This window comes from Astyanax mexicanus, chromosome 3 (assembly GCF_023375975.1).
Source record: "Astyanax mexicanus isolate ESR-SI-001 chromosome 3, AstMex3_surface, whole genome shotgun sequence".
In the NCBI taxonomy this organism is placed as follows: Eukaryota; Metazoa; Chordata; class Actinopteri; order Characiformes; family Acestrorhamphidae; genus Astyanax; species Astyanax mexicanus.
In genome coordinates, this window is record NC_064410.1 from 32,500,560 (window position 1) to 32,527,721 (window position 27,162).

General features: G+C 38.1%; 1 protein-coding gene across 1 annotated transcript in view; it reads right to left on the minus strand.

The window, feature by feature from the left end:
• Positions 1 to 332: 332 nt before the first annotated feature.
• LOC103040244 (SH3 and cysteine-rich domain-containing protein 2) overlaps positions 333 to 27,162 on the minus strand; it is a 31,257-nt gene continuing 4,427 nt past the window's right edge. The window contains exons 2-11 of the mRNA XM_007230783.3: positions 20,015 to 20,333; positions 16,440 to 16,534; positions 14,732 to 14,816; positions 14,320 to 14,432; positions 10,953 to 11,025; positions 6,490 to 6,539; positions 6,309 to 6,388; positions 4,601 to 4,652; positions 3,250 to 3,387; positions 333 to 2,988 (exon numbers count right to left, since the gene is read on the minus strand). Of these exons, the coding sequence (XP_007230845.2) occupies positions 2,890 to 2,988; positions 3,250 to 3,387; positions 4,601 to 4,652; positions 6,309 to 6,388; positions 6,490 to 6,539; positions 10,953 to 11,025; positions 14,320 to 14,432; positions 14,732 to 14,816; positions 16,440 to 16,534; positions 20,015 to 20,333 (1,104 nt within the window). The 3' untranslated portion in view covers positions 333 to 2,889. The remainder of the gene's footprint in view (positions 2,989 to 3,249; positions 3,388 to 4,600; positions 4,653 to 6,308; positions 6,389 to 6,489; positions 6,540 to 10,952; positions 11,026 to 14,319; positions 14,433 to 14,731; positions 14,817 to 16,439; positions 16,535 to 20,014; positions 20,334 to 27,162) is intronic.

A 27,162-nucleotide genomic window follows, 5' to 3' on the forward strand; every position in this document is an offset into this window, starting at 1 on the left:
CGTCTGCTATAAGATATATTTAACTGAAATTGCTAAACTTAACAACCAATGATTTATAAAGGAAAGTCATGCTCTTGATCAGGGTGCAGAAACAGAAACAGGGTTCAGAGTGATGCTGTAGAAATATGTCTAACCCTGGTGAAAATTGTTGGGTGGTGTTGCTCTGGGAACACGAGAAGGTGACCCAAGGTATGTTCTGCTGAAACCCGATTACCTACATACACGTGATCCATTTACACCGACGTCACGTACCCTCCGTGTGCCACATTCACTACATCTGCAGGAGAAGAGGAGGTAGAAGGTGGAAGTACTGAGAGAGAAGTTGTGTTAAGTAAATATTGAGTATTTATTGATAATAAATAACCATGTTTTATTTGTCAGGGCTTCTGAAAGTGGATTAGTTGCAGGAACTGCAGCTCTCTAACTGCAAAAAAAAAAAAAAAAAACGTCTGCAAATTACATTACCGTCCACTCTTACTCAGCCACACATTTATCATCTACCAAATCTGACCTGCTTCTGTGCCCCGATTACTACACAAACACACTATTAAACACACACACACATACACACACTGCCCTTGAACGTAAGGAACGTTAAAAGGAGGACGGTTAGAAATAGATATACGTAAATCGGACTCAGACTAAATTAAGCCTTAGCTTTACTCCAGAGGATCATTATAACAGTGAAGGACAAAGCAGAAACACATCAAAGTCACATGTATGTTGAAGAGACGTGGAAAATGTCCAATAACCCATCTGCCAGAAACAGGTGTGTAGTGGCACGAGTGTGTGTGTGTGTGTGGGTGAGTGTTTGGCCCAGTTTACATTGGGCATTAACGTTCATCATCTTTGATCCAATCACAGTAATGGATTCACAATCCAGTCAAGGCTCTGTGTGATTTCACCAGCATCTGAAACCAACCTCCACTGAGAGAAATGCTCATTTGACACTCAGGACTTTCAGGATTTTGGCTGAAAATGTTTAATTGATAAGTTTAGAATAAAAGTTTTTAAACATTTTCAAAAATATTTTTTAAATGATTATTCAGAATGATGTTCTAACACAACGATATCTAGAATGAAGTTTTGAAAAAAATATATATTCAGAATGAGGTTATAAAATTGATATCCGGAATAAAATTCTGAAAAAAAACACAGAATGAATTTCTAATAAAATTGATTTCCGTAATAAAATTCTGACAAAATTAATACTCAGAATGAATTTTTTTAATAAAATTGATATCTGGAATAAAATTTTGACCAAACGAATACTCAAAATTAATTTCTGATAACAATGAATACCTAAAATGAATTTCTAATGAAATCAATATTCAAAATGAAGTTCTGAAAAACTGATATCCACAATACATTTATGATAACAAATGATCTCTATAATTAATTTATGATACATTTATTTTGAAAAAAAGTATAAGTAAAAAATAAATATTTTTAAATGTATTCATTTATTAATTCAATGTTTTTTCATATCACCAACAATATTGTTATCACAAAAATAACCAGAAACTTTATGATATTATTTTAGGGCCATATCACCCACCCCTAGTGATGAGTTGCTCAATAACACAATATCTACTCTAATAATGTTTGAGACTACAACTTACAAATGTAAAAAAAAATATTACTATCATTAATAAAACACTAAAAAAAACACTATATATTGGTTGATATTGCTAAAGAACACATTTATGAGCAGAATGTGGATATGACTGAAGCCCAGCCCAAAAAACCCAATGGCAAAGAACTGTGAAAGAAATTTCACTGTCATTTGTAAATCTTTTTATTTCCCCACATGTGGCAGGCGGATGTTAATTTCAGACGCTGGCTCACACACCTACATTCCAGTTCAGCACACATATCAGGATCTGTGTGGAAGTGCTCAGCCAAATGTTTCATCTTGAAGATTGTGGGATGGCAATAAGCAGTGAGACAGAACATATCCACAACTATAAACATGACACCAACTAATCACTTCATACTGTCTGATCTAATCCTGTATTAATCCCACATGTGTACACATCCTGTCTCCTGAATGATACCCAGATGCAGGACGCTCTGTAATGCCAGGTGGAGCTGGGGTCTTCAATTCAGGCTTAAATCAGTTCTAGCTTTGAGAACTGAGTGGGTAAGCTGGGCCAGATATGGTAGAAATTTGGATTGAATATGAGAACACAGATGAAACTTCAAGGGTTCTGAGTATTCCACAGATAAATCAAATCATACATAGAAACATAGGATGACTGATGGATGGTTGAGTTCTTTCAATCTCCATTGTTGCATCACTTTTGGTGATTCGTTATTCATTATTATCTATCATCATGTTTCATTGTTGGGTCGCTGTTGTGATACCCTTGGATCATTGTTGGGTTCACTGTTGGGCAGCCACTGGGTCTGTTGGGCTACATTCAGGCCTATATTGAGTCACTGTTAATAATCATTAAGCTACCATTGGGACACTAGTGCTTTATCTTTGGGTCACAACTGCTTCTCTGTTGGTTTCTCACAGGTTTAAAACTGGTTATCCATCTGGCCACCATTGCACCATCATTGGATCCCTGTTGGGCTACAATTCGGCCCCCATTGGGTCACTATTGAGCTACAATTTAGCCACTGCTGGGTCCCTGTTGAGCTACAATTTAGCCACCACTGCCTCAAAGTAAAATAACCATTGGATTACTGTTGGGTTACCACTGGGTCACCATAGGATCACTGATGGGTCACTGTTGGCTCACCACTGGACCACTATTGGGTTACCAATGGATCGCCATTGGATCACTGCTGGGTCACTGTTGGTCCACCATTGGTTCACTGTTGGGTAAAGTGTTTTTCTGAGGATGCAGAGACAGGAAGTCTATAATTCAGGCATGAAGGTCAGATTTCCTCCAGAGAGCGAGTGGGCACTAGTCCTCGCTTTTTTCCGCTGCACAGCTTCATAAATCCATCACTGTCCTCATTCTTCCCCACACAGATCTACAGAACCAGAGAAAACAACAGACAGCATATACTTACTCTCTCAACTATGACACATGATTTTAGTGTTTTTTTTGTGTTTTTAAGTGTAAACACTAAAATCTGCATGATTTAAGAGCTGCACAGCTCTGTAAATTATGGGTGTAGTAGTCAGCAAAGTCATAATGATGCATCAGTGCATATTTAATTTAATAACCAAAGCGATCTATAATATTTGTAGGCAGAAAAGAAAAACTAGGTGGTGATGTAGTTTTTTATTACCTGATCTTCCTTTACAGGCATGTGACCCAGTTGTCGGTCGCCTTCGGAACACTCAGTGACTCTCCACACCCGCTCACCCGGACGCACTCGCTGAACAAAATTAGCAGGAAAGAATCCCACCTTGTCTCCACTTTTACCCTAAACAAACACACACACACAGTTTCAGAGGTGTCAAGTGAGGATGTACAAATACTTCTTTATCTTACTTAAGTTGAAATTTTAGTTACTTCTACTGTTTACATTTTACTTCACATAATTATTTGAACTACTTTTTACATTTTAAAAATAGCTTTTATTACTCCTGTTTTATTTCAGTTTGTTTTTATTCCTGCTTCTCATTTTTTAAAAGAAACCTATTCAGATAAATCTCTCTTTCTAGATAGAATAAATCTGATTGTGGTTGGATGAGAAATATAAATATACACCAATCCGGCACCTTATTGGTTAATACCCGTCCATCACACTTGCACATGTCACGGCCACACTCCAGCAAGAACAAAATAGACATGTATCCTAGTATGAGGATGTACTGTGGAAGTCCTTAATGGTCTTTTTTCCCTTACAGTACTTTATACATTAAGTAATATTTATACATTTTATACATTAAGTAGTACTTTTACACTTTTACTTTTTTAGTAAAAAGCTTGAGTTTATACTTCAACTTCTACAGAAGTATTGTTAAAGCCTAGTATCTATACTATACATGTACCTGATTAATGAATGTCAATTCTTTTGACATGCTTGCACAGGTTAAAGAGTATATAAAGAGTTAGTGAATAGTAAGTTACACATTTTTACATTTACCCTGTATGTAATCATCAATCAGTCAAGAAGAATCCAAATATTGCTATGAGACTTGAGACTATGAGTGAGCAAATGGTAAAATAAAGAACCGCCACTCAAATATTTTCCAGAAATACATGCTCACTATGTGGGCATTCTCATAGGCCTCAATCACACCTGGAATTCACAAGTGTCCTGGTTGTATCTTTCACGTTATAGCCAATGTCTTCCAGTTTTTTCCAAGATTATCAGTAAAAGTGTTAATGTGAGCACCCCATTCACACCTGTACTTTGTGCTGAACACTTATGATCAGATCATCCAGGATGCATGGTAATGCCAGGTGTAAACAGTGTCATAGTTTTAGTGGTAAAAAGGTAAGAGGGTAAATTTGACTACAAACAGGTCTTGCTTGCTGAACTATGTACAGTTAAGTAAAATCAGCAGTAATCCATGTGGAAGAGTGTGAAGTAGAACAAGAACAATATATTTTCTGCTGCTCTTCCTAACGCACACACACACACCAAACACTAACACAATTACAAGAATAATGAGTTGTTGAATTCTCACCTTCCACCACTCTTCATTAGAGTCATCAGTGACCTGCACCCTGTCACCAGGACTAAAAGAGAGGAGGAAAGAATAAGAAAGAGAGATAGGGAGAGAGAGAGGGAGAGAGAAAGAGAGAGAGAGAGGGGGAAAAAAGCTTTAAAGATGAAATGTGTGTGCTTATAGTAGTATCAGGTTAGAGACCTGTAGTCAGCAACACAGAAATGTGGTGAGACCATCTGCTTACTCACCAGGGTATATAGCGTGTGTGCAATGTGTTTGTGTGTATATGTGTGTGTGTGTGTGTCTGCCTGTGCGTGAGAGAGAGAGAGAGAGTATTTTGAGCTCAATATTCCCACATACTGCTCTTTGCAGATGGTCATAGGATTTACAGCTTTCAAATGCAAATAAACACACACACAGCACTGAGTGCCTCTCAGTTATTAATTGACGTAACAATCTACAGCCAATGTTTTGGTTTAAAGAGAAGCAATCAAACTTTAGTATTCAGCCTTAACTCCTTAACCTCCAAACATTAGTATTCAGCCTTAAATACTTAATCTCCAAACATAAGTCTTCAGCCCTAAATCCTTAACATCCAAACATTAGACTTCAGCCTTAAATTCTTAATCTCCAAACTTTAGTCTTCAGCCTTAAATTCTTAATCTCCAAACATACATTAGTCTTCAGCCTTAAATCCTTAACCTCCAAACATTAGTCTTCATCCTTAAATCCTTAACCTCCAAACATTAGTCTTCATCCTTAAATCCTTAACATCCAAACATTAGCCTTCCGCCTTAAATTCTTAATCTCCAAACATTAGCCTTCAGCCTTAAATTCTTAATCTCCAAACTTTAGTCTTTAGCCTTAAATCCTTAATCTCCAAACATACATTAGTCTTCAGCCTTAAATCCTTACCTCCAAACATTAGTCTTCATCCTTAAATCCTTAACCTCCAAACATTAGTCTTCAGCCTTAAATCCTTAACCTCCAAACATTAGTCTTCATTCTTGAATCCTTAATATCCAAACATTACTCTTCAGCCTTAAATCCTTAATCTCCAAACATTACTCTTCAGCCTTAAATCCTTAACCTCCGAACATTAGTCTTCAGCCTTAAATCCTTAACCTCCAAACATTAGTCATCTGCCTTAAATCCTTAACCTCCAAACATTAGTCTTCAGCCTTAAATCCTTAACCTCCAAACATTAGTCTTCAGCCTTAAATCCTTGACCTCCAAACATTAGTCATCTGCCTTAAATCCTTAACCTCCAAACATTAGTAATCAGCCTTAAATCCTTAACCTCCAAACATTAGTCTTCATTCTTAAATCCTTAATATCCAAACATTACTCTTCAGCCTTAAATCCTTAATCTCCAAACATTACTCTTCAGCCTTAAATCCTTAACCTCCGAACATTACTCTTCAGCTTTGAATCCTTAACCTCCAAACATTAGGCTTCAGCATTCAATTCTTCAATTGCCAGCCTCTGAATCCCAACCTATAAACCTTAGCATCCAATTTTAAACCATCCATCCTCAAATTTTTTACCCCAACATCTAAACTCGCTCTGAACTCGAATCACCAAACAATACTTTTCAAACTCAAACCTTTGAGGAGGAACAAACCAGCAGTACTATTTTTATTTAAGCAGTTTAATATATATGTTTGTATTTTAATCACACACAAACACACACACACCCACACACTGTAATTCTTAGTTAACTTACTGTAATTCTAGGTCATTCTGCTCTTGGGGTAGAAACCTATAGAGCGCAACGTATGTGTGGATGGCATGAACTTTTGGAACCTAAAAGAACATGGAGAAATAAAGAGGGTTAAACAAAGGAATCCTTTTTAAAAAACTATAGATAATCCGACCAAACTGACAAGCTAAATGTTTACTTTTACCTTTACTGTATCCTCCACTTCAGTCTTAGAATTCTCTGATGGAGGAATTTCTGTTTGAAAAAGGATACAACATAGGAGTTAAACTTTATAGTACATATTGATATTGTTTTTTTTTAGTTTAATATCATGAGCATTTTATTATTCTAGGTATCAAGAATCAAATATCTGTCTCAAATTCTAATTTTATGAGAATCCAATTATGTAAATAATTATTATAAGCTTACTTTATTAGAACATTCTGAACATTAAAAAAATAATGTATTTACAGCTTCTTGCTGGCTGTCTGAAAGCAGTGAAGCTAAAAAATGCTTTTATAAGATGCTATAAAAATTCATGTTTTGGTTTATTTATTATCTTTAATCAGTTTTTTTATGATTGCAAACACAGTGCTCTCAGTATTTGGAATAGCACTGCTAGCTCAGTTAGAGAGACAGCGTGAACCGGGCTGAGCAGGCTGGTGACTGAGAGCATCTTTATTAGGTTTTTAGGACAGCGTGTACTGGATCCTGCAGACAGCACAAGCTTAGTTATTATCACAGGCAGCACTGAACTCAGTCACCCTTAATATATAAAACAACACTAATAACAACAACAACAACAACAACAACAGAAAACAATAAAAGTTTTTGAGCACATGTTTCTCCAGAGGTTTTTCTTCTGAGGATATTAATAGGAAATATGTGCCCTTTACTGCAGCAACAGCCCCAACGTTTCAGAAAAGTTACATACAGGTGAGACCATAGGTTTATACTATGTAAAAAGACACATGTGCATGTTTTTCACACTGTCTGACATGAAATCAGAATAAAACTTTCTTGTTTTAGTTCAATTAGGATTAACACAGTTATTTATATTTGCCAACTGCCACAATAATGAGGCTTTTTTAATTACTTTCTGCAAAGTCTATTAAGTATATATATACTTAATTAGTATGTAGTACCATTGCCATTAAACTGTATGACCTGGGTCAAATGTTTTGGATATCCTTCCACAAGCTTCTGACAATAGTTGGCAGGAATTTGGGCCCATTCCTCCAGACAGAACTATAAGCTCAGCGCTAGTTCTAGCAGGAAACTCCCGTGCTCGTCACTCGCATCTCAACCAATCACCAGCTTCCACCTATCTTTATAAGACCACGGCCTTTCTTTGCTTGCAGGCACTTTTTTATTTCTCCTCCTTCCTCTCCACTGCCTCCAGTTTGGTCCCCCTGCTGCCCGGGGGTTAGCTCCACCCCTGCCTCCTACATACGGCAGGATCTGCGAGGGTCCAGATGCTGAATACCTGGGCCAATGACGGGGCCTACGCCAAAGACTTACTTTACATAAATTGTTATCTAATACATTGTTAATATTATCAAAATTAAAGCTGTTATTATTGCATGCTTATTATTGCTTGTAGTCTTTCTGACAGAACTGGTGTAACTGAGCCATGCCTTGCTCGCACCTGCCTTTTTAGCTTTGCCCATACATTTTCAATAGGATTAAGACAACTTCAAAACATAGGCTTTGTTATCCTTAAGCCATTTTGTAACCAGTGTAACAGTATGCTTCGGGTCATTTTCCGTTTGGAAGACCCATTTGCACCCAAGCTTCCTGGCTGATGTCTTGAGATTTCATTATTCATTACCACATAATGTTCTTTCCTCATGAAGTGCACTAGTCCCTTCTGCAGCAAGCAACCCCACAACATGATGCTGCCATCCCCGTGTTTCACAGTTGGGATGGTACGTGTTCTCAGGCTTGCAAGCTTTCCACTCTTTCTCCAAACATAACATTGGTCACTATGGCCAAACAGTTATATTTTTATTTTGTCAAATAGTTTTTACAGATAAACGTGGCACCTACAGTGATCTTGAAATTGCACCCAAGGATGAACCAGACTTGTGTGCAAGTCCACAATTCTCTTCCTGACATATTGGATGATTTCTTTAGACTTTCCTATGATGTTATACAAATAAGCTGTATATTTAGGGTGTGCCTTTAAATGCGTCCACAGGTGTATCTCTAATTAGCTCAGAATCCAACAGAAAAAAAAAATCACAGTAATATACGGTTTATCACTTCTATCTATTTGTGTATCAAGTCACATTTGTCCAACAAGTTGTGGAAAACTCTTTAGTTATTAAGAAGTCTTTAGCTCAATATTCTATGGAAATATTTCTAAATAGTGTATTGAGATGTTTAACTGGAATTGTCCACTTGGCTGTGATATCATTCTCAGCTCTGATACAGACCTTTTGAGGTAAATGAAACAGCATTTATACAAGCTGTGCAATAACAGTGTGTGTGTCAGAAATAGAATGCACCCTAAAGCAGTTGAACCAATCATTTTTAGATTCTACAAAGAACCATTTAAAAATAGTTTTTATCCTAAATAGAACCATATGACCCTTACTAACAGACCCTTGATGAATTTTAAGGGTTTAGTAAATTTAGAACATTAGCAAGTCAGTGTTGACTGATGAAGTAATATACTCCTGCAGGGTCCACAGTCTGCTGCATTCTGGACTAGTTGGAGGCCATTTAAAGAGAGAGACACACTAGTGAGCCAAAACCTCTTGAACACCTACCTAAGACACTGTGGTTCCTCTGTGCGCTGCCAAAACACTCGACAAGACCTCTGAAGGTGGTATCTGTGGTTTCTGGCATCAAGACATTCCAGCATAATAATGTGAGTCCTCTAAGTTAGGAGATGTTATTCCAGAGCCTCCTCCGGGTAAACAACACACACGTACCCGGTCGTTCATTTCATAAAAAAAGAAAAAAAAAAAACGAGACAAGGCTACATTCTTCCAGATCTGGCACCCACGTAGGCCTGTCACGATAACATTTTTTAAAGCATAACTTGTCCCAAGTATTATTGTGATAAACTATTTTTTATAGTTTATTAGATTTATTTCATTAATACAATGATATCATGCCATGCCATGCACATGGCACGTCCAGGAAGTAAATCACCAGAATTCTAAACACTTTTAAGGAGTCCAAATCATGCTGAATGTTGATGAATTATCCTCATACAACCTGTTTCTCCTTGTCTGTATTTTCTCTCCCATTACTGACAATATTTTTGAATTTACCAACCTTGATTTTGATTGCTTTCTGATATTGCCTGGCCAGTGTATGACCCCTGGCCTGTTACTTGCTGCTGTTTACTATATATACAGCTCTGGAAAAAAAGATAACTTCAAAATTATGAGTTTCGAGATATGAGAATTGAAAACCTATGAAATATTGATTTCTGAATTCCTAAAACTTTATGAATATGAAATTGTTTTCTTTGCATTATTTGAGGTCTGAAAGCTCTGCACTTTTTTGTTTTTTTTTAGCCAATTCTCATTTTCTTCAAATAAATGATTCAAATGACAATATTTTTATTTATGAATTTATGAGAAATGTTGTCCATAGTTTATAGAATAAAAAAACAATGTTCATTTTACTCAAATATATGCCTAAAAATGTAATATTAAAAAGGTGTGAACTAAAGAAATACAACTGTTTTTGAATAAAGTTGACAAACAGCTTAATCACATTAAGGGGGTCTCCTCTGAAACTCTATTTGGATCATTTTTACTTAATAAAGATTTTTTTGCTGATAGAGCTGTTTCTTAGTGTGAATCAGGATGGGGGCACTGAATGGCTAAAAGTAACACCACTGCTAAAATCCATGCAATTGAGCACAGCTTGCAATATTAAGGTTGACTATTTCATCTGATAAAACGATATTGCAAGGGGTCACCATGTGCACAAAAGACAGAACCACTTCAGCTGGCTCATCTCAAAACAAAAGTTTGATGTCTCCTATTCAAATTACTTTTGGATATCAGAGCTCTCCATCCAGTTGTAAAGAATGATACCAGATAGTGTAGAAACTTTTTTAGCCACTTTTCTTTGTGATCTCGTTCTGTCTGTCATTACCCAGTGATTCTGTCCATTGGTGTGGGCGGAGAAGTATATTGACTGATAACGCAATTGAGCTTTGCCTCTGTTGATTTGGTCCATACAGGATAGTCACTGTCACTCATTTATTAACTTCATATGCCCAATGCCATGCTGTTGGTTGGAAGTCTATTCCTTTTTGCACTACTATCTGTAGAGCATCACCACTGTTGTAAGGGAACACCCTAAACATCTTGGTGTTTGGAAGACCCTCCAACATAGTACCATACCTAAATGAGTCAAGCTGCTTATTTCTCTCCCATCTATAAGACGGGAATAAACAGCATAAATTTGTTTAATGCTGATTAGCATGGTCATACTGGAGAGCAACATGACATGATGAGAACTGCCACAGCTCCATGGTACCAACATAAAGTACCACAATAATAAAATCAGCCCAAGAAAATGGTTAGTCAATCTGTTTGTAAAAAACTGAAACTTCTATACGATTCATAACAGCAGTATGTTGAGGCACAAGAGAGATATTATGAAATAACTGATGAAATACTGCTGTGTATTTCTCACCGTTCTCTGTGTCTTCAATCGGCCCTTCTTCTGTCTCCATCTCTCCCTCCAGCTTCTCTTCACCTCCATCCCCCTGGAGATGCAATCAACAGCAACAACAGCACAACAAGGTGAGCTTACTCCAACACAAACAGCACAGTCCTCAGTGGCTACTGAACACACCTGAGATGATTCATCACTGCATTATCACACATTTAAGATGTGCCAGAGCAGGGAAAGCAAAACAGTACACAAACAGTACAAAACAGCTTTTTGGCACATAAAGAGCACAAATTTCTCATGCACACATCTGATATTGCTGTCTGGCATACACAGTCATTTAGCAGCCCTTTCAAAGTGCAGTTCAGTGCAGCTTCTATTTGTCTGTAGTTTGTCCAGCAGCTTTTACTTAGAGACCGGTTCGTTTTTCTATAATTTACATGTTTATAGCTCTAACTGCAATTCACAGCATGATACACACACACTAGTGCTGGGCAGTATGGCCAAAGATTCAAGATTCTGACGGTTTCATAGTATATCACAATATTTTTTGTATTATTATTAAAATTAAAAAAGTGCTTTTATAAAGGTTTGTGACATACTGTACTGTTAGGAGTATTTATAATATAAAACACAAAATTAAACACAAATTAAGGCTTTTTGATTAGTATTGGGTTTAATTTGCCCCATAAAATTACAAAATATATGAATAAAATAGACTTTATTTGCAGAAAAGAAGCTGAAGAATGTAAACAATAGACATTAAAAAGAGATACGGCAACAATTATAACACAGCTTCCCTTAACAAAACTAAATATTTTAAATAGCTCCACTATAAATTAATCTAAACTCTTCTCTGTGCTGGCACCAAGGTGGTGGAATGAACTTCCACTGGTTGTCAGAACAGCAGAGTCACTTGTGGTCTTCAAACGTCAACTGAAGACACATTTTTTCAAAGAGTTCCTAGACTAATAAAAAAAAAAAGGTTCCTAGGGTTCTAAACACGATCAAGCTCTGTGTATCTCTTGATCCTAGTCTACAAACTAGCTTTGGATATTTGAAGAAACATCGAAGCACTGTTGTAAGTCGCTCTGGATAAGGGCGTCTGCTAAATACCATAAATGTAATGTAAATGTAAAAATACTCAATGTTCAAGTATTCAAAAGATATATTACTCAAAAGCTCTATTGCACAAGTAAGACACAAGACACAAATTTAATATCAATTTATGTTACGTTATTTATGTTATTATTGAAGCTATTAGAGGCATTACAGTATTAAAATCAGCCACAATTCCTTTCTCCAGTTAACAAATGAATTCAGTTCAGTGTGCATTTAAATTATTGTCACACAAGACCACGGAGGAGGATCCAAATGCAGATTTATTAACAAACAAACACTTAAAGTCCAGGCAAACAAAGCAGGCAAGGGATATCCAAAATCAGAGTCGTAAATACGAGGCAAAAGTCAAAAGATCAGGTAATCAGAGGTAAATACAGAAGGCTTCGAATTGCAAGTGAAAAACAGACAAGACGTCACACCTGGTTCCAGGTGTGGCGTCTATTTACCGTATTTTTCGGGCTATAAGGCGCACTTAAAATACTTATTTTTTCCCAAAAATCGTCATTGCGCCTTATAATGCAGTGCGCCTTGTGTATGGATTTTGCTTGTGTTTACTGACCTCGATTTTTATGTGGTACACGGCGCTCTGTTGTGCAGAATTCCTCACCCACGCCAGAAAAAGATCCCCCTCTTGGGCTAGCGCGCGGTTACCTTTGACTGCCGTACTGCCTCTCGGCTGTGGCTCAGGGTAGCTAGTTTCCACTGTAGCTCCGTGGCCAGAACAAGGTGCCGGTAAACTTTCCTTTCCACCCGTTCTGGGGTAATAGCACAAACTGTTTCTTTTTAGCGCCCACTTCTAAGTAAAGTTAACCTCTTAACACGCGCTGGCCCACCGGCGGGCCAGAAATATTTAATATTTCATAACTGGCTGTGTTTCTGAATAGTTATGAACAGTTACAGGTTCAATATAGACATCCAATATACCATTTTAAAGCTTAGAATCTCTGCTTTTGAGCTATTTAGCCTATTTAGCGGAATATCCTTTCAGAAAATAAACATTTAGGGCGAAATATGCCTTGGTTATGATTTTAATAATTCATAACTCTCATATTTGCGTTTTATCATTCGTCCATATTTCATCGAATGCGGTCATGTCATACACCATTCGAACCGTCTGGCTCTCCGGATTCCAGAACTGTGCTTTTACTGTAGGATGTATGTTTCATGAATTAGAGCTGCGTCAGAGCGCATGTTTCCAGTAATAAAAGGCTCTCCTTTTGTCCTGGGGTAACCTCCGGTCACTGCCGCCACCCCCCGAACACACACCCGCGCTCAGCCACAGGTCCTACCTTCAAAACGCGTCCAGACTAAAGAGAATCCATCAATCCAGTCTCCTGTAATCCACAGTTATATCCAAACAGCGCTGGAAATCACTTCATCCAGAAATGAAACTTATCCAATCTTTATCTCTGTTTTAAAACCGTTTTATTCACCGAATTCGGCACAACACGCTATTATAGTCAGAAGCCTCGCGGAGTAATACGTACTTGCTGTGCTTCAACATAATATTATGGTCTGTCGGAGCGTTGCGGCTACCGTTGTCAGGAGCCTCGCGGAGTAATACGTACTTGCTGTGCTTCAACATAATATTATGGTCTGTCGGAGCGTTGCGGCTACCGTTGTCAGGAGCGTCGCGGAGTAATACGTACTTGCTGTGCTTGTTGATTTATTGCTCAGAGATGTTGTTATTTTTCACAGATATTGTGAAGGATTTATTGCTCAGAGTTATTGTTACTGATATAAATAAAGTTTCATTTAGTGCGCCTTATAATCCAGTGCGCCTTGTGTATGGACTAACACTAAAAATAGACAGTTCACTCATCGTGCGCCTTATAATACGGTGCACCTTATAGTCCGAAAAATACGGTATACACACTAGGCATAATTACACACAAAGACAAACTGGACTAAAACTGGGGTGAGTGCGACCTCCTGAGGCGTGGAGGTGCAATGCCTGGGTCAATGGTAACAATTATCCTTTAAGCTACATTATTACTATATTTAAAAGAGCTATAATGACTTTTTATTGTACTCGTCCAGGTAGGACGGCGCTAGAAGAGCGTTTAGCTGCACAAGGCTGAGCTTAGTGCGTCAGCTTGTTATGCTAACAGGCTAGTGTATCTGCTTCTGTTGGTGCTGTTCTACACGAAGCTCCACAGCGCCATTAGTGGTATGGTGGTATGAGAGAAATGCATACTGGTTCTAGTTTACCCCTCCAGTATACTGTATGAACCGGTATACCCGTAACACATACACTCACACTTACCAGGCTGCGGGTTGGGGACTCGGACACACTTCCAAAACTAGACCGGGTCATCTGGGCCAGAGATGTTCCATAGCGTAAAGTAGCGTATATAGGGTCTACTCGTGCCCTTGCCTCTAAAAGACACACACACACGCACATTGAGTAACAGAGAAAGAAATGTCCACTTTTTCCACTGTGTTTATATTATTATCCAAGATATGATGATGTAAGGCAGAGAGAGGTGATGTTTTCTTAAAAACAAAGTGCAATTAACAATTCACATTTTATTACAGAGCCATTTTTTTACGAAAGCCTTGCTAAAGTAATGTTCTTGTTCCTGACTTATGTCATGTTTGTGTATCTCATTTAATTTTTAGTTTAGTTTTATTTTATTTTTAGCTTATTCCCCACCTGTCCACTGCCGTCCACTCACCCTGTGTGTTCTGAGTCTCCTTCACCATGCCCAGCTGATCACTGGGCATCACAGGAGTGCTGAAGTTCCTTTTGAACATTCCAGCCTGGACCAATCAGAGAAAGAAAGACAACACTTTATCAGTCTGTTCTTTCATTCAAGATTTCACATAACCTTTTTAACAGTTACATTATCTGACAAAAGTGAGTACATTCCTCATATTTCTGTAAATACGTTATTATATCATTTCATGAGGCAATGCTGAGGATATAAAAATTTGATACAATGTAAAATACTCAGCCATTAATCTCTAAACCGCTGGCAAAATTGTGCACAAAGTGTAAATATTTTGTGTGGCCACCATTGTTTTTCAGCACTGCCTCAACTCTCTTGGACATGGCATTCACTAGAGCTTCACACTTTCACACTTCACACTTTAACACAGGAATCCGCTTCCACTCCTCCATCACATAGCTAGTGCATGATAGAGACCTTGTGCTCCTTCACCTTCCATTTGAGGATGCCCCACAGATGCTCAATAGGGTTTAGTTCTGGGGACATGCTTGGCCAGTCCTTTACCTTTACCTTTCTCTGTAGGGCAGTTGTCATCTTGGAGGTGTGTTTGGAATTGTTACTATTTTGTAAAACGGCTTGGCAGGCCCAGGTTCTGAAGGTAGGGGATCATGCTCTGCTATAGAATGTCACAATACGTGTATAGCACTCATTCAGTTTCAGACCATAATATACCACCACCATGCTTGACTGTAAGCACAGGACAATTGCCTTGGTACTCCTCACCAGAATGTCACCACATGCTGGACACCAGCTGAGCCATTAAAAATTATCTATGGAAAATGGCTAATTGGGCACCATTTGGCCAATTTCACTTTTTTCAAATTTACACTGTTGCGATGCTCATTGCTGTCTTACACCCCCCAAAACAGTCTACTTTCAGGTCTTGTGCCCACGCCATCAAAATAGTGACAAAGTTTAGGAATATCTATGCTGAAGTGCGTGGTGGTCTCAAAATGAAGTGTGTTCATGTAAATTTCTGCTATCCTGGCAGCGGAACACACAGGTGCACCACTGATTGATTTAAACCCTGACAATAGTCCAGCGTCAGATGTCCATTCCTATCATAGCTACACTGGTTTATTGCAAATGTTCTGTGCTTGTACACTTTCACTCATTACTCGCACACAAGGACATGCAGCAGCACACAAACTAAACTTTTACTTCAACAATTAACAGAATATAAAATAAAATAACATTGCTCTTCCCGTAAATCACTTGCTCGTGCACCTTCACGGTGTAAATGAGCAGGTCAGTTTCCTCTGCTGAGAAGAGCAGAAGTGCTGCACCTTTAAAATACCATCCGCCAAAGTCAAAATGCATCTGGCTCTTAAAGGTAATGGCAAGTGACTTTCGATTGGTTTATTCCATGTTATTCCATGTTAAGCCTAATCTTGAACTGCACAACACTGTGAATGAAGAATATAGTCTAGCACTATGCTATATTCTTGCCCGTCAAACTAATTCTATTATTTATAGACACAGACATAAACTTCACATTTCATTTAATAAGAATCTCTATTCAAAGTGCTGCAGTATATAGTCCTGGACTAGGCTTAATGCCTGTCTGTAAGAGAACTTGCGAGAAAGAGAATGAGAATGATAGAAATAGAGTGAGAGAATGAGAGAAATAAAGAAAGGGTAGAGAGTATCTTACCTTGCCTTGGCATGGCTGCTGTGAAAGTTCAGACGTGCACCACAGATGAGCTGATATTTTGCAGGTTTTGCAGCGCAGGCCTTGTTTTGAGTTCCCTACAAGCAGAAAGAGAGAAAGGGGAGAACAGGGTGATCAACTCAGTTAACACACATTTACTCTCAACACCAATCAGCATCAAATTCACATTCTCTGAACCAACTTTAGCGCGCAATCAGTTGGTGTGGACCCCTGGCACTGAACTAAACAACGCTGCCAGAATCATCCCAGGAGAATCAGGGTTAGGCCCAGTCTTCATTAAATATTGACTCTGTCCTTCATTCCTAAAACACAAGATAAAAGTCCTTTCATTCAAAACCACTTAGATTGAGACAGATACTGTAAATTAAACTAAAGGAATAAAACTACTGGCCTTAAGACAAAAGAGAATTTGCATTTAAATGACAAAATACTGTGTATAAAGACCTTAACAAACAGAAAAGCATTTTAAATGGCTAAATGCACGACACAAAATAAAATACAACATTTGTTACACATTAATTGATTAATTAACTGATTTAATTATAAGGTATGTTTCTTCAACAGCAATCTAATCAGGCAACAGGAACATGCTGTACATGGCTGTACTGGCTGCCCAAATTAAAATAGGCAATATTTAGAGAATAATAAATTACACTGACATTTTTATTTTAAGTTTTTCACAATTATTTCTGTCCCCAGTTTACCGGTAGTCATTTCTAGTCCCCCTTTAACAGTGTCCAAATCACTCATTTTGTCCTCATGGGATCTATCACTGGTATTTGGAAGTGATTTCATGCCTCATGCCCTCATTTTGAGCATCTACATAACGTGGACTAAAAATACAGTCCACAAATACTGTCCTTACATGGCCACAAATGCTGAAAATGCCACTATCCCTAGTGCTAGCATCAGAGAAGCAGGTTAGTGATATTCGCAGCTTTGCTACATCCAACGCATACACAGTTTGCACCGGAGGATTGAGAGAGGTTATTTTAAAACTTATTGAAACTCTGCCTTCATTCCCAAGGTTTTAGAATTGTCAACAATGTGCCATCTTCTTTCTAACCCTCACTGTTTACCTCTGAGGAGCAGCAGCATATGCTGCTTGCGTACATACCCAGAACAGAAGAGTTTAGGAGGGCTGATCAAATCAGAAAAGTCACTTTACAGAGTCTATCCCACTGGATGATAATTTAACCTATACCCCTGACCTGCATGAGCAAGGTCAATCAGCCTCCTGCAGGCACATTCTGCTGATAGAGGAATGACAAGAGTCTCTATTCAGGAGATTTGTGTAGTGGCTAGTTGGATCTTAACTCATTTATAGGCCCAATCCTATTTCTCACTTGTACCCCTAGCCCTTGTTTTTGAGTGTTACCCCTCCCACTGGAAGGGAGTTACATGGGGAAGTTGTAAAATTCTTGGAAAAACACTTCATTGGTTCAGTACCCGATACATTATCAAAATAAATAAATGAAAAGAACACTGCTTTATTACCTCCTTGATGGACTAGTGCAGATTAGGGAATACTACTAGAGATTATTTTTGTGCTTGTTATGAAGAAAATGCCTTAAAAACATCAAAACAACATTAAAATAAGATAATGCACTGCTTATTCTAATTTTTAAAAAAGAAAATTGTGGGTCAAGACCCTGTAAAACAAAGGGGTAAGGATAAGTGATGGGGTGAAATGGGATTGGGTCTAAAATGGGCCAAAGAACCCCACAAATTGTTTTTTTTTTCATTTATTATATACCACCGTTTAACGTTCCTGACTTGGGTTTAGTAGTTTCAATGTTTTATGGCTATTATCTTCATAACAAGCAATAAACAGCAAAGGCGGCAGCATTTAAGGTGGAATGGAAAAATAAAAGCAAATAAAGTTAATAAAAGCTCATTTCAGCTCCCCATCACAGTGGGATTAAGGAAAGGAAAATGATAATTAATTGATCTGTAGAATCAGTAGATGAAGGTAAATTATTAATAACTTTAACTGTGGGTTTTTCTGTTCTGTGGAAAACTTGAAATCTCTGCTGGAAAGACCCAAGTAGGTTACTGAATTAAAGACTGAATTGAAGAAGGAAATGTTTCAAAGCTTTAAAGATAAAAGAAAGGTTTTAAAAGGAACGGCATTTGTTTACGATTGAACAGTCAAAGCCCAGGTTTTGTAAGGATAGTAGCAATCAATAACGGCTGCAGTCTGATATTCAGAGGGGACTTGACCGTGAGAGAGTGCCTGATTAAAGAGAACAGGCCACGGGTAAGGAAGTTGGTGGGGGGCCAAGAGAACAAGTGGCTATCTGAGTGGCAGTATTAATATCAGAGATTTGAAACAACAGGGAGGAAAGCAGAAAAACAACCCAAAGAAAAACAGATGAGGAAAAGAAAAAATAGGAGCCGAAGAATGTTCAATTTAAGAAGCAGACAGGAAGAAAGAACACAAGAGAAAAGGCTTTACATTTTAAGAAGTTCAAATTTCAAACGTGAGCATGAAAAATGACTGTAGCAAATCCCACATAACCAAAAAGCCAAATTTAGCGACAATGCAAATGTGATCCCATTAGGAGAGTGGTAGAGGATCCTGTGGTGCCTGTGAACATCGCTGTGTCTCTGTTCTTTGACCTATTTCCATCCTATGCTCTCAGTAGAAAAGTCTACTGAGATGAAATGACTAAACTGAAATCTGTATACCAGAACAATGCATCCTGTCACTGTCAGAATCAAACTTCCAAATTCCAACTTTATAATGTAGACACGTTCAAACTTTTCCCCCTTGAGGGGAGTTTTTTTTAAATCCTTATAAATATGCTAATTAATGCAGCCTATGCTTAAAAAAAGCATTAATTGCAATCTGATCATGTCTTCCTCTTATTAGTGTGTAGTCATTCCTTGGCTACCTTTCCCTATGTGTTAATTTGTAATTTATAAGGTACTTAACTTGCCTGGACTTGTAGGCTACAAGAGCAAGTCACCACTTTGTCTGCTGAATGGTCGTGGCTAAACTAACTTCAAAGTAGGGCTGTCAACGTTAATGCGTTCACAAAATGAATTATGCCACCAAATTTTGACCCCAACTTCCATCGTAATCTGCCCTGCTCCTGTCCAATGTGCAGATTTTAGCTTAAAGTGAGAATATGATCTGGTCTTGATCCGACCCAACTATCAAATATACTTCTATTAAATTAAGCTAAACTGCTGATAAGGCGCAGTGTAATCTGATATATCAGCCAGATACTATAGTGCTATGAACAAACGCTGTATGCTGCTTCATGCTAGTGCATCGTTCACTGCTGGCAGCCATGGTTAATACATCTACACTTCACGTCCCATTGAAAACATTGTTTGAGAATGCAGCGGCACATTTTTAGCATTCTGTGTTAACGCAGCTCCACACTGCACAGAGATAAACACTACACAGCTGTGTTCTAAATAGGTGGGGCTAAACTAACTTAAAAAGTGTGCCTACTCTGCTGTGGGCTGAATGGGTGGGAAAAAGACAATATTTGCATGGAACTCCTTTCCATAAAATAGGGCCTTTAAGATGTGTACCTGCTTACCCACAATTACGTGTTTGCAGAGCTGGCAGCTGGTTGGCCGACGGAAGACATACTCCTGGAAGCAATGTGTTTGGGTTGGACGAGGCTGCAGGACTGTAGTGCAAGAAGAAAAGGTACTTAAAGAAGGTTTCGGGCTGACTGAAGGGGACGGGTTGGCAGAACCATCGCTAGGCAGTGGTGACCCTGGCAGAGGCGGAGAGGGAGGTGGTGGGTCTGAGACAAAGTCGGAGGGAACTCGGGCATCGCTGTAGGAACGCTGGAAAAAATTCTCCACACTCTTACTGCGCATGAAGGAGAGAGAGCGCTTCAAACGAAGCAACTGTGGAGAGAGAGAGAAAGAGAGAGACATAGGAAGATGGCAGTTATTTGTTCAGTTATTCAGTACAATGGTATTAGCATTGATCCACCAAATTGCTTCCCTTAAAATACACTGCATGCTTTCGGCAGGTAATTGCGTTTGCAGAGCTGTAGACTTATTCCAAGCCTCAGAGGGGTAGTGTTGTTTTGTAATCTCTTCTCACAGCCCCCCTTGTCTTTATTTTGCTCCCAGGATCGAAATGTACTGGTTGGATACATATAGATCTGAAGATGTAAATCTGGACTCAGAGAAGATTACGACTTATTAGTGCTTACCTTGCACAAAGTTAAATAGACCAGGGTGTAGAGCTGCAATATTTTAATGGCTGTGTTAAAAACAATGTCATTGTTTTTTTGGATGCGCTGTGTTTTTCCCCACAAGTGACAGGAATTAATATTGCGGCAGCTAAATAAAGCCACAGTGATCTGTGGGATATGTCAATAAGGTGTTCTGCATTGAATGTGGATGAGATTTCTGTATCTGTTGGCTGTTTGCCATGACATGTTTTGCCAGATTCAGCTGATCACAATCGTTACCACCCAATGCACAGTTCTAATGTCTCCTATGACGTATTCCAGGTACACTTGTGTTACTGTGGATTAAGGAATGTAAAATGTCCCATTAATCTAAAACCCACTCGAATCTCTGTTGGTAGCATGGAAGCACCATCATTTAATTAATTTTTTTAATAAAATTTAATTTCAAATTTTTTTCACATTTTCTCCCTAATTTACGCAGCAAAATACCCAAGCCACTCATTAGTACTCCACCTATCACTAGTGATGCCCCAACACCAGGAGGTTAAGACTAGCACATACCTCCTCTGATACATGTGAAGTCAGCCACCGTCACTTTTTTTGAACTGCTTCCGATACCTCAGCTCACAGACACCTTGTGCTGATTGACATCACCCTATGGAGTGATGAGGGGAAAGAGCGCCATCTACCCACCCAGAGAGAGCAAGGCCAATTGTGCTTAGGGCTCCGGTAGCAATTTTTTTATATAGTCAAGGCAGGGGGCATACGCTCTCAAGGCAGCTGCCCTAACTATAAAGTGTTGGAAGAAACTCTGAAAGTCCTGAAGCAGATCACAGTGAGAGCTAGCCAGGCTAGTACAAGTACAGCCTCCACACTATGGGGTTAGATTAACACATTGTTTTGACAAAGACCTCTAAATAAACTATAAGAGATGATACCTGGTGTTCTAGTTTGTGGTGTGAAGTAAGTGTGTCGATGTTCGACACAGCAGCCTCTTTTTACTATTTTTGTGAGTTTAGTTTATGGGAGAAGCCATGTTTTGCCCTATTCACTGTATACATAGTGTGTTATTTTGGGGTTCCTATTGGAATTTGGAATATGTGAAATATTACACCATGCACTGCAACAGTATATTTTATTTCTGTATATTAATATTAAATTAATTAAAGCAATATGATTTTGTTTAGGAAGCCTTTTCTTAAAGCATGTTTCAATGCTGCTGCTGTACAGCAAAGTGCTGATATGTTTACTGTGCAAAAACCTGCTTTCACACAGTAATGAGAAAAGCCATATAAGGTATTGTCCCAAATCTTCTCTTCCCACTCCAGTCCAGTTACCTATAATAGCGCTCTATATAGTGATCTAGATTTCTTAATGTAGGGGACAGTGATTAAGGCACAGTCTCTGTGTTCCTCAGCAGCACATTTCACAGAGAGACACTTCCAAATAAAGCAAAGACAAGGAAAGTGACACTGACAAACTCCTAAACACTTTCAGCTGATAAAAGAGGTTCCACAGGGTCTCAGCACTTACTGTATGTAGGCTGAGGCATATAAGCCATTTCAGATAATTTCATGTTGGAATAAGCATGTATTCAAACAGAAAATAAGAAAACTTATTTGACTTGCAACTCAACTATACTAGAAATTAATTGATTAGCAATACAACTCTGACTCAATTATACAGAAGAGTACTTTGTTTAGACTAGTAATTAAATCAGAAAAAAACAGATTCAGATTTTGGGTCTGTATTTATGGAAATGAAAGTCAAGTGTTTAAATAAAGGAAAACCAACAAACATTAAACATATATGGCTGTTTAACAGCAACTAGGATTTTTTTTGCAAAATTATTCCTATGGTCTCTTTGCAACATGACTCAGAGCAGTACTCAATAAAAGTTCCTGAACTCTACTCAGACTAGAAATTAAATGACTCATAACTTGATAATCCAACCCTTAACTGACCTGAAATCAACTCAGACTTGTCCCTAATTTGACTGACAATTTTTAATCTCGGCTCAGACATATACGTACCATATATTTTCACTATTCTAGTCTATTTCCATAAATAAAGCACATGTAACGTAGAGGAAGAGGCAGGATGCAAATGCAAGTCTTTTTTATTATCCATATTTAAACTAACAAAGAAAAGAACACTAGGGAGTATAAAAAGAAAAGGTAACTAAAACAAAACACTATGAAACAGAGGATAAACTAAAATACTGAACCAAACAAGCAAACTAAGCAAACAAAGAAACAAACTAAATAAAGCAAACCTGAGACATTGAGGACAAACACCACAGCAGGTCTGTGGCTAAACAAAACAGACAAACACAATCTGGACAGAGTAACTTGACAAGTTGAGACAAAAGATGCGACAAACTACAACGGAGCACATGGGGTATTTATACACAGGCACACACTAGGGACACCTGTGGAGGTAATGAGGGGGGCGGAGTTACAAATGAGACAGGAGGGGTTACAGATGACAAGGCGGGGCTAAGGCGGAGACATGACCAAAACACAGTAGCACATGGCTGGGAAACATGACAGGTAAACAAAACACGAGAACAGAGGACAGGAGCAGGAAGGAACCAAAAAAGGAAAGACACTGGACAGACACAGGCTAAGGTGTAACAGCACACTGGATTATGAGGCACATTTTAAGAGACACTATAAGAAGCTTCTAATTCAGCAGGTCTCGCCGTTGGGTGGTGGTGGGGGGTTAGCTAACTAATTTAATAAAGCTAAACTAAGTAATAAACAAAACTGTAATAAAAAATTACTTTCTTTTAAAGTCAAACGAGTGTTGGATGTTAATCTACACACATTTCTCTCTTGAAAACTGTTTATTTTGGTGAGTAAAACGCTTCTGTTTATTTACAGTAAGCTTAGATTCCCAAATTTCTTTAGCAAGGCTGGAGCATTAGCGGCTAACAACTAGCGCCTGACAGTAGTACACTGAGGAATCCTGAGTGTTCTGGTAAGCAAAGGTGATATTAGCTAGTGGTTTGTCCCACGTAGCTTAATTTAACAAGGTAAATGTGCAGGCTACAGGCTGATATACTCCTCTCTGAATGGTGAAAGTGTTAGCGCAGTTAGCTGGTAATGCTAATGCTGCTACAGCAGTGCTAGCTGGGGTTAGCAGCAGGCTACAGGCCGATAATACTCACCTCTGAATGGGGAAATAGTGAGCACGGTTAGCTGCTAATGCTAATGCTATTCCAGCCCCCAGTGCTGGAGAACTAAAGTAAAACTCCTGTATAACGCTGTACTTCAGTGGAGTGGCTTTACTGCTTATTACAACCTTACTGGTAAAATTCATACATAGGTGCACTCAATTCTAAGGCGCACTGACAATTTTTGGGAAAATTCAAGGATTTTAAGTGCGCCTTATAGTGCAAAAAATACAGTACCAGACATAAAACTCAACATAGACTCTAGACGATAAGTAAAACTATAATCTCAGACTCACACAACTGGACAAAATCTGCAGATATACAATTTAGGGTAACACTTTATAATACTGTTCCATAGTTAATAGGTAACTAAGCAGGAACTAAGCAGTAACTAATTAATAGTGCTGCATTAACACCTAAATATTTTCTATTAACTACCAGGGAGTACTGAATAATTACTCAGTAGATAGTACTGAACTAATGATTATAGTAGTTCACTATTAACTCCACAATAATTACTGAGACTTACATATCTCTCAGAGAACTACTTACTAATGATGTCTTCTTTATAATAACTACTTATTAATTACTGCTCAAATCAACATTAACTACTGAAAACCCTTACATGCCACCTGGGGAACTATAGATCTAAATCAGTCTACACAAACAATTATTTGATCAGTGGTGATATTAAAGGCATATTTGAAGCCAGTGACACCATTTGTAGTAGTAGTGACATGAATTACCTTATTATCATCATTATCTTCCAAATATTAGCAACATATAGTAAAATACTACAGTGTGTTGTAATCTGCTTAAACTTTATAACTTAATATTATTACATAGTAGACATTATTTATGTTCTCCAGAAGGCATCTAAGACTGACTGTACTCAATTTTGTTTTAATGGTCACTGCTTTAATTTTAAGCACCAACCTTATAAACGTTCATCTTTAGCCTTGCAGTCTCACAGTTTTTTAGTGCGCATTATTAGGGTAATTACGGTAATTCCACAGCGCCGGACCGCTAGCCTCTATCAGTGTGTTTATCTGCTGCTGCAGGTTCTTCTATCAGTGGTGATATTAAAGTCAGTGATACCACTTATCATATATTAACCTTGCTTACCTTAGTATGCTCAATATCTTCCAAATGTTAGACACACTGAAATGTGCAGTAGTCTGCTTAACCCCCATTTTTGTAATATTCTGTCAGTGTGTTACAGGTGTTTATTCTAAACCTGTGCTCTTCTTCAGTCCTCCTGGAGATGTGCTCAGTAGAAGTGATGGCTCACATACAGCTTTACTCTAGGCTGTGTCCTACATCCTTATTCTGCAGGAAATCATGTTTAAATGAATAAATATTTGTGTTAGATAACGGACTAGGTGTCCCTGTGTTCTTCATAGATAATTAATAAGGGGTCCCTGTCTTCTTTTTTCGGGAGTTAACAGCAGCACATGGTAACCCATTACTAATGACTGAGGAGTTACTGTGTTCTTCTTTAGGAGTTACTGCAAATCATACCACAGTATTATAAAGTGAGAAACATGGTAACTAATTACTAATTACTGAGGAGTTACTGTGTTCTTCTTTAGGAGTTACTGTAAATCATACCACAGTATTATAAAGTGAGAAACATGGTAACTAATTACTAATTACTGAGGAGTTACTGTGATCTTCTTTAGGAGTTACGGCAGATCATGTCACAGTATTATAAAGGGAAATATACATTAATAATAATAATAATAATAATAATAACACACATTTAACCTAGCTTACTAACACACACACATTTAACCTAGTTAACTAACACACACACATTTCCCCTAGCTAACTTAGCTTGCTAACTAACACACATATAACCTAGCTAACTAACCCACACATAAAAGTTAACTTAGCTAGCAAACGAACACACATAACCTAGCTAACTAACACACATTTAAACTAGCTAACTAACACACACATAACCTAGTTAACTTAGCCAGTTAACTAACACACACATAACCTAGCTAACTTAGCCAGTTAACTAACACACACATAACCTAGCTAACTTAGCCAGTTAACTAACACACACATAACCTAGCTAACTAACACACATTTAAACTAGCTAACTAACACACGCATAACCTAGTTAACTTAGCCAGTTAACTAACACACACATAACCTAGCTAACTTAGCCAGTTAACTAACACACACATAACCTAGCTAACTTAGCCAGTTAACTAACACACACATAACCTAGCTAACTTAGCCAGTTAACTAACACACACATAACCTAGCTAACTTAGCTGGCTAACGCTAACTACACACACAACTTAGCTAACTTAGCTAGCTAACACACATCCTAAAGCTGGTTAACAACCCACAAAGAGTCCTCCTCTGATCCGGGGGTAAAATCAGCTGGAAAAGATCTCAATATCTTGATTACTAGTTTATTTTCAATCAAATACAGAAATATGAAAGCAGCAGAGTCTCTCTTAATCCTCCTCCTCCAGCAGCAGCACAGCAGAGAATTTACACGAAAGACCAGGAGAGCTGCGTCCACTGTGAAATTACCGTAATTACCCTAATAGTGCGCAGTGAAATAAATCTCTGTGAGACTGCAAACGCTGAAGATGCACTTTTATAAGGCTGATACCTAGTATTAAAGCAATGATTGTTACATTATTACAGTCTCACAGTCATTCTTAGAGTCTTAGATGCCTTCTGGAGAACTTTCATCAATGTCTTCTATGCAATAATCATGGGCGTGGTAGTGGGGGGAAAAGTGGACCTGACTACCCAGGGCCCGAGTAGGGAGAGGGGCCCATGACTTTTTTTTCGCTCACTTTCCTTTGTTTACTGGCATGGATAGGGGCCCATTAACATAGAGGGTGTACAGGGCCCAGAATTTGCTGCTACGCCCCTGGCAATAATATTACGTTATAATGTTGTTTTTTTCTTCCAAAATTGATGGTTAAGCAGAGTAATACACACTGAAGTATTTTACTATATGTTGCTAATATTTGGAAGGAACTGAGGATAATAAGGTAATTAAGGTTACCACTACTACAAATGGTGTCACTTGCTTAATACAAAAATGCTTTCAATTATTATGCATTTAACTCAAATATGCCTGATTTAGATCTATAGTTCCCCAGGTGGCATGTAAGGGTTTTCAGTAGTTAATGTTGATTTGAGCAGTAATTAATAAGTAGTTATTATAAAGAAGACATCATTAGTAAGTAGTTCTCCGAGAGATATGTAAGTCTCAGTAATTATTGTGAAGTTAATAGTGAACTACTATAATCATTAGTTCAGTACTATCTACTGAGTAATTATTCAGTACTCCCTGGTAGTTAATAGAAAATATTTAGGT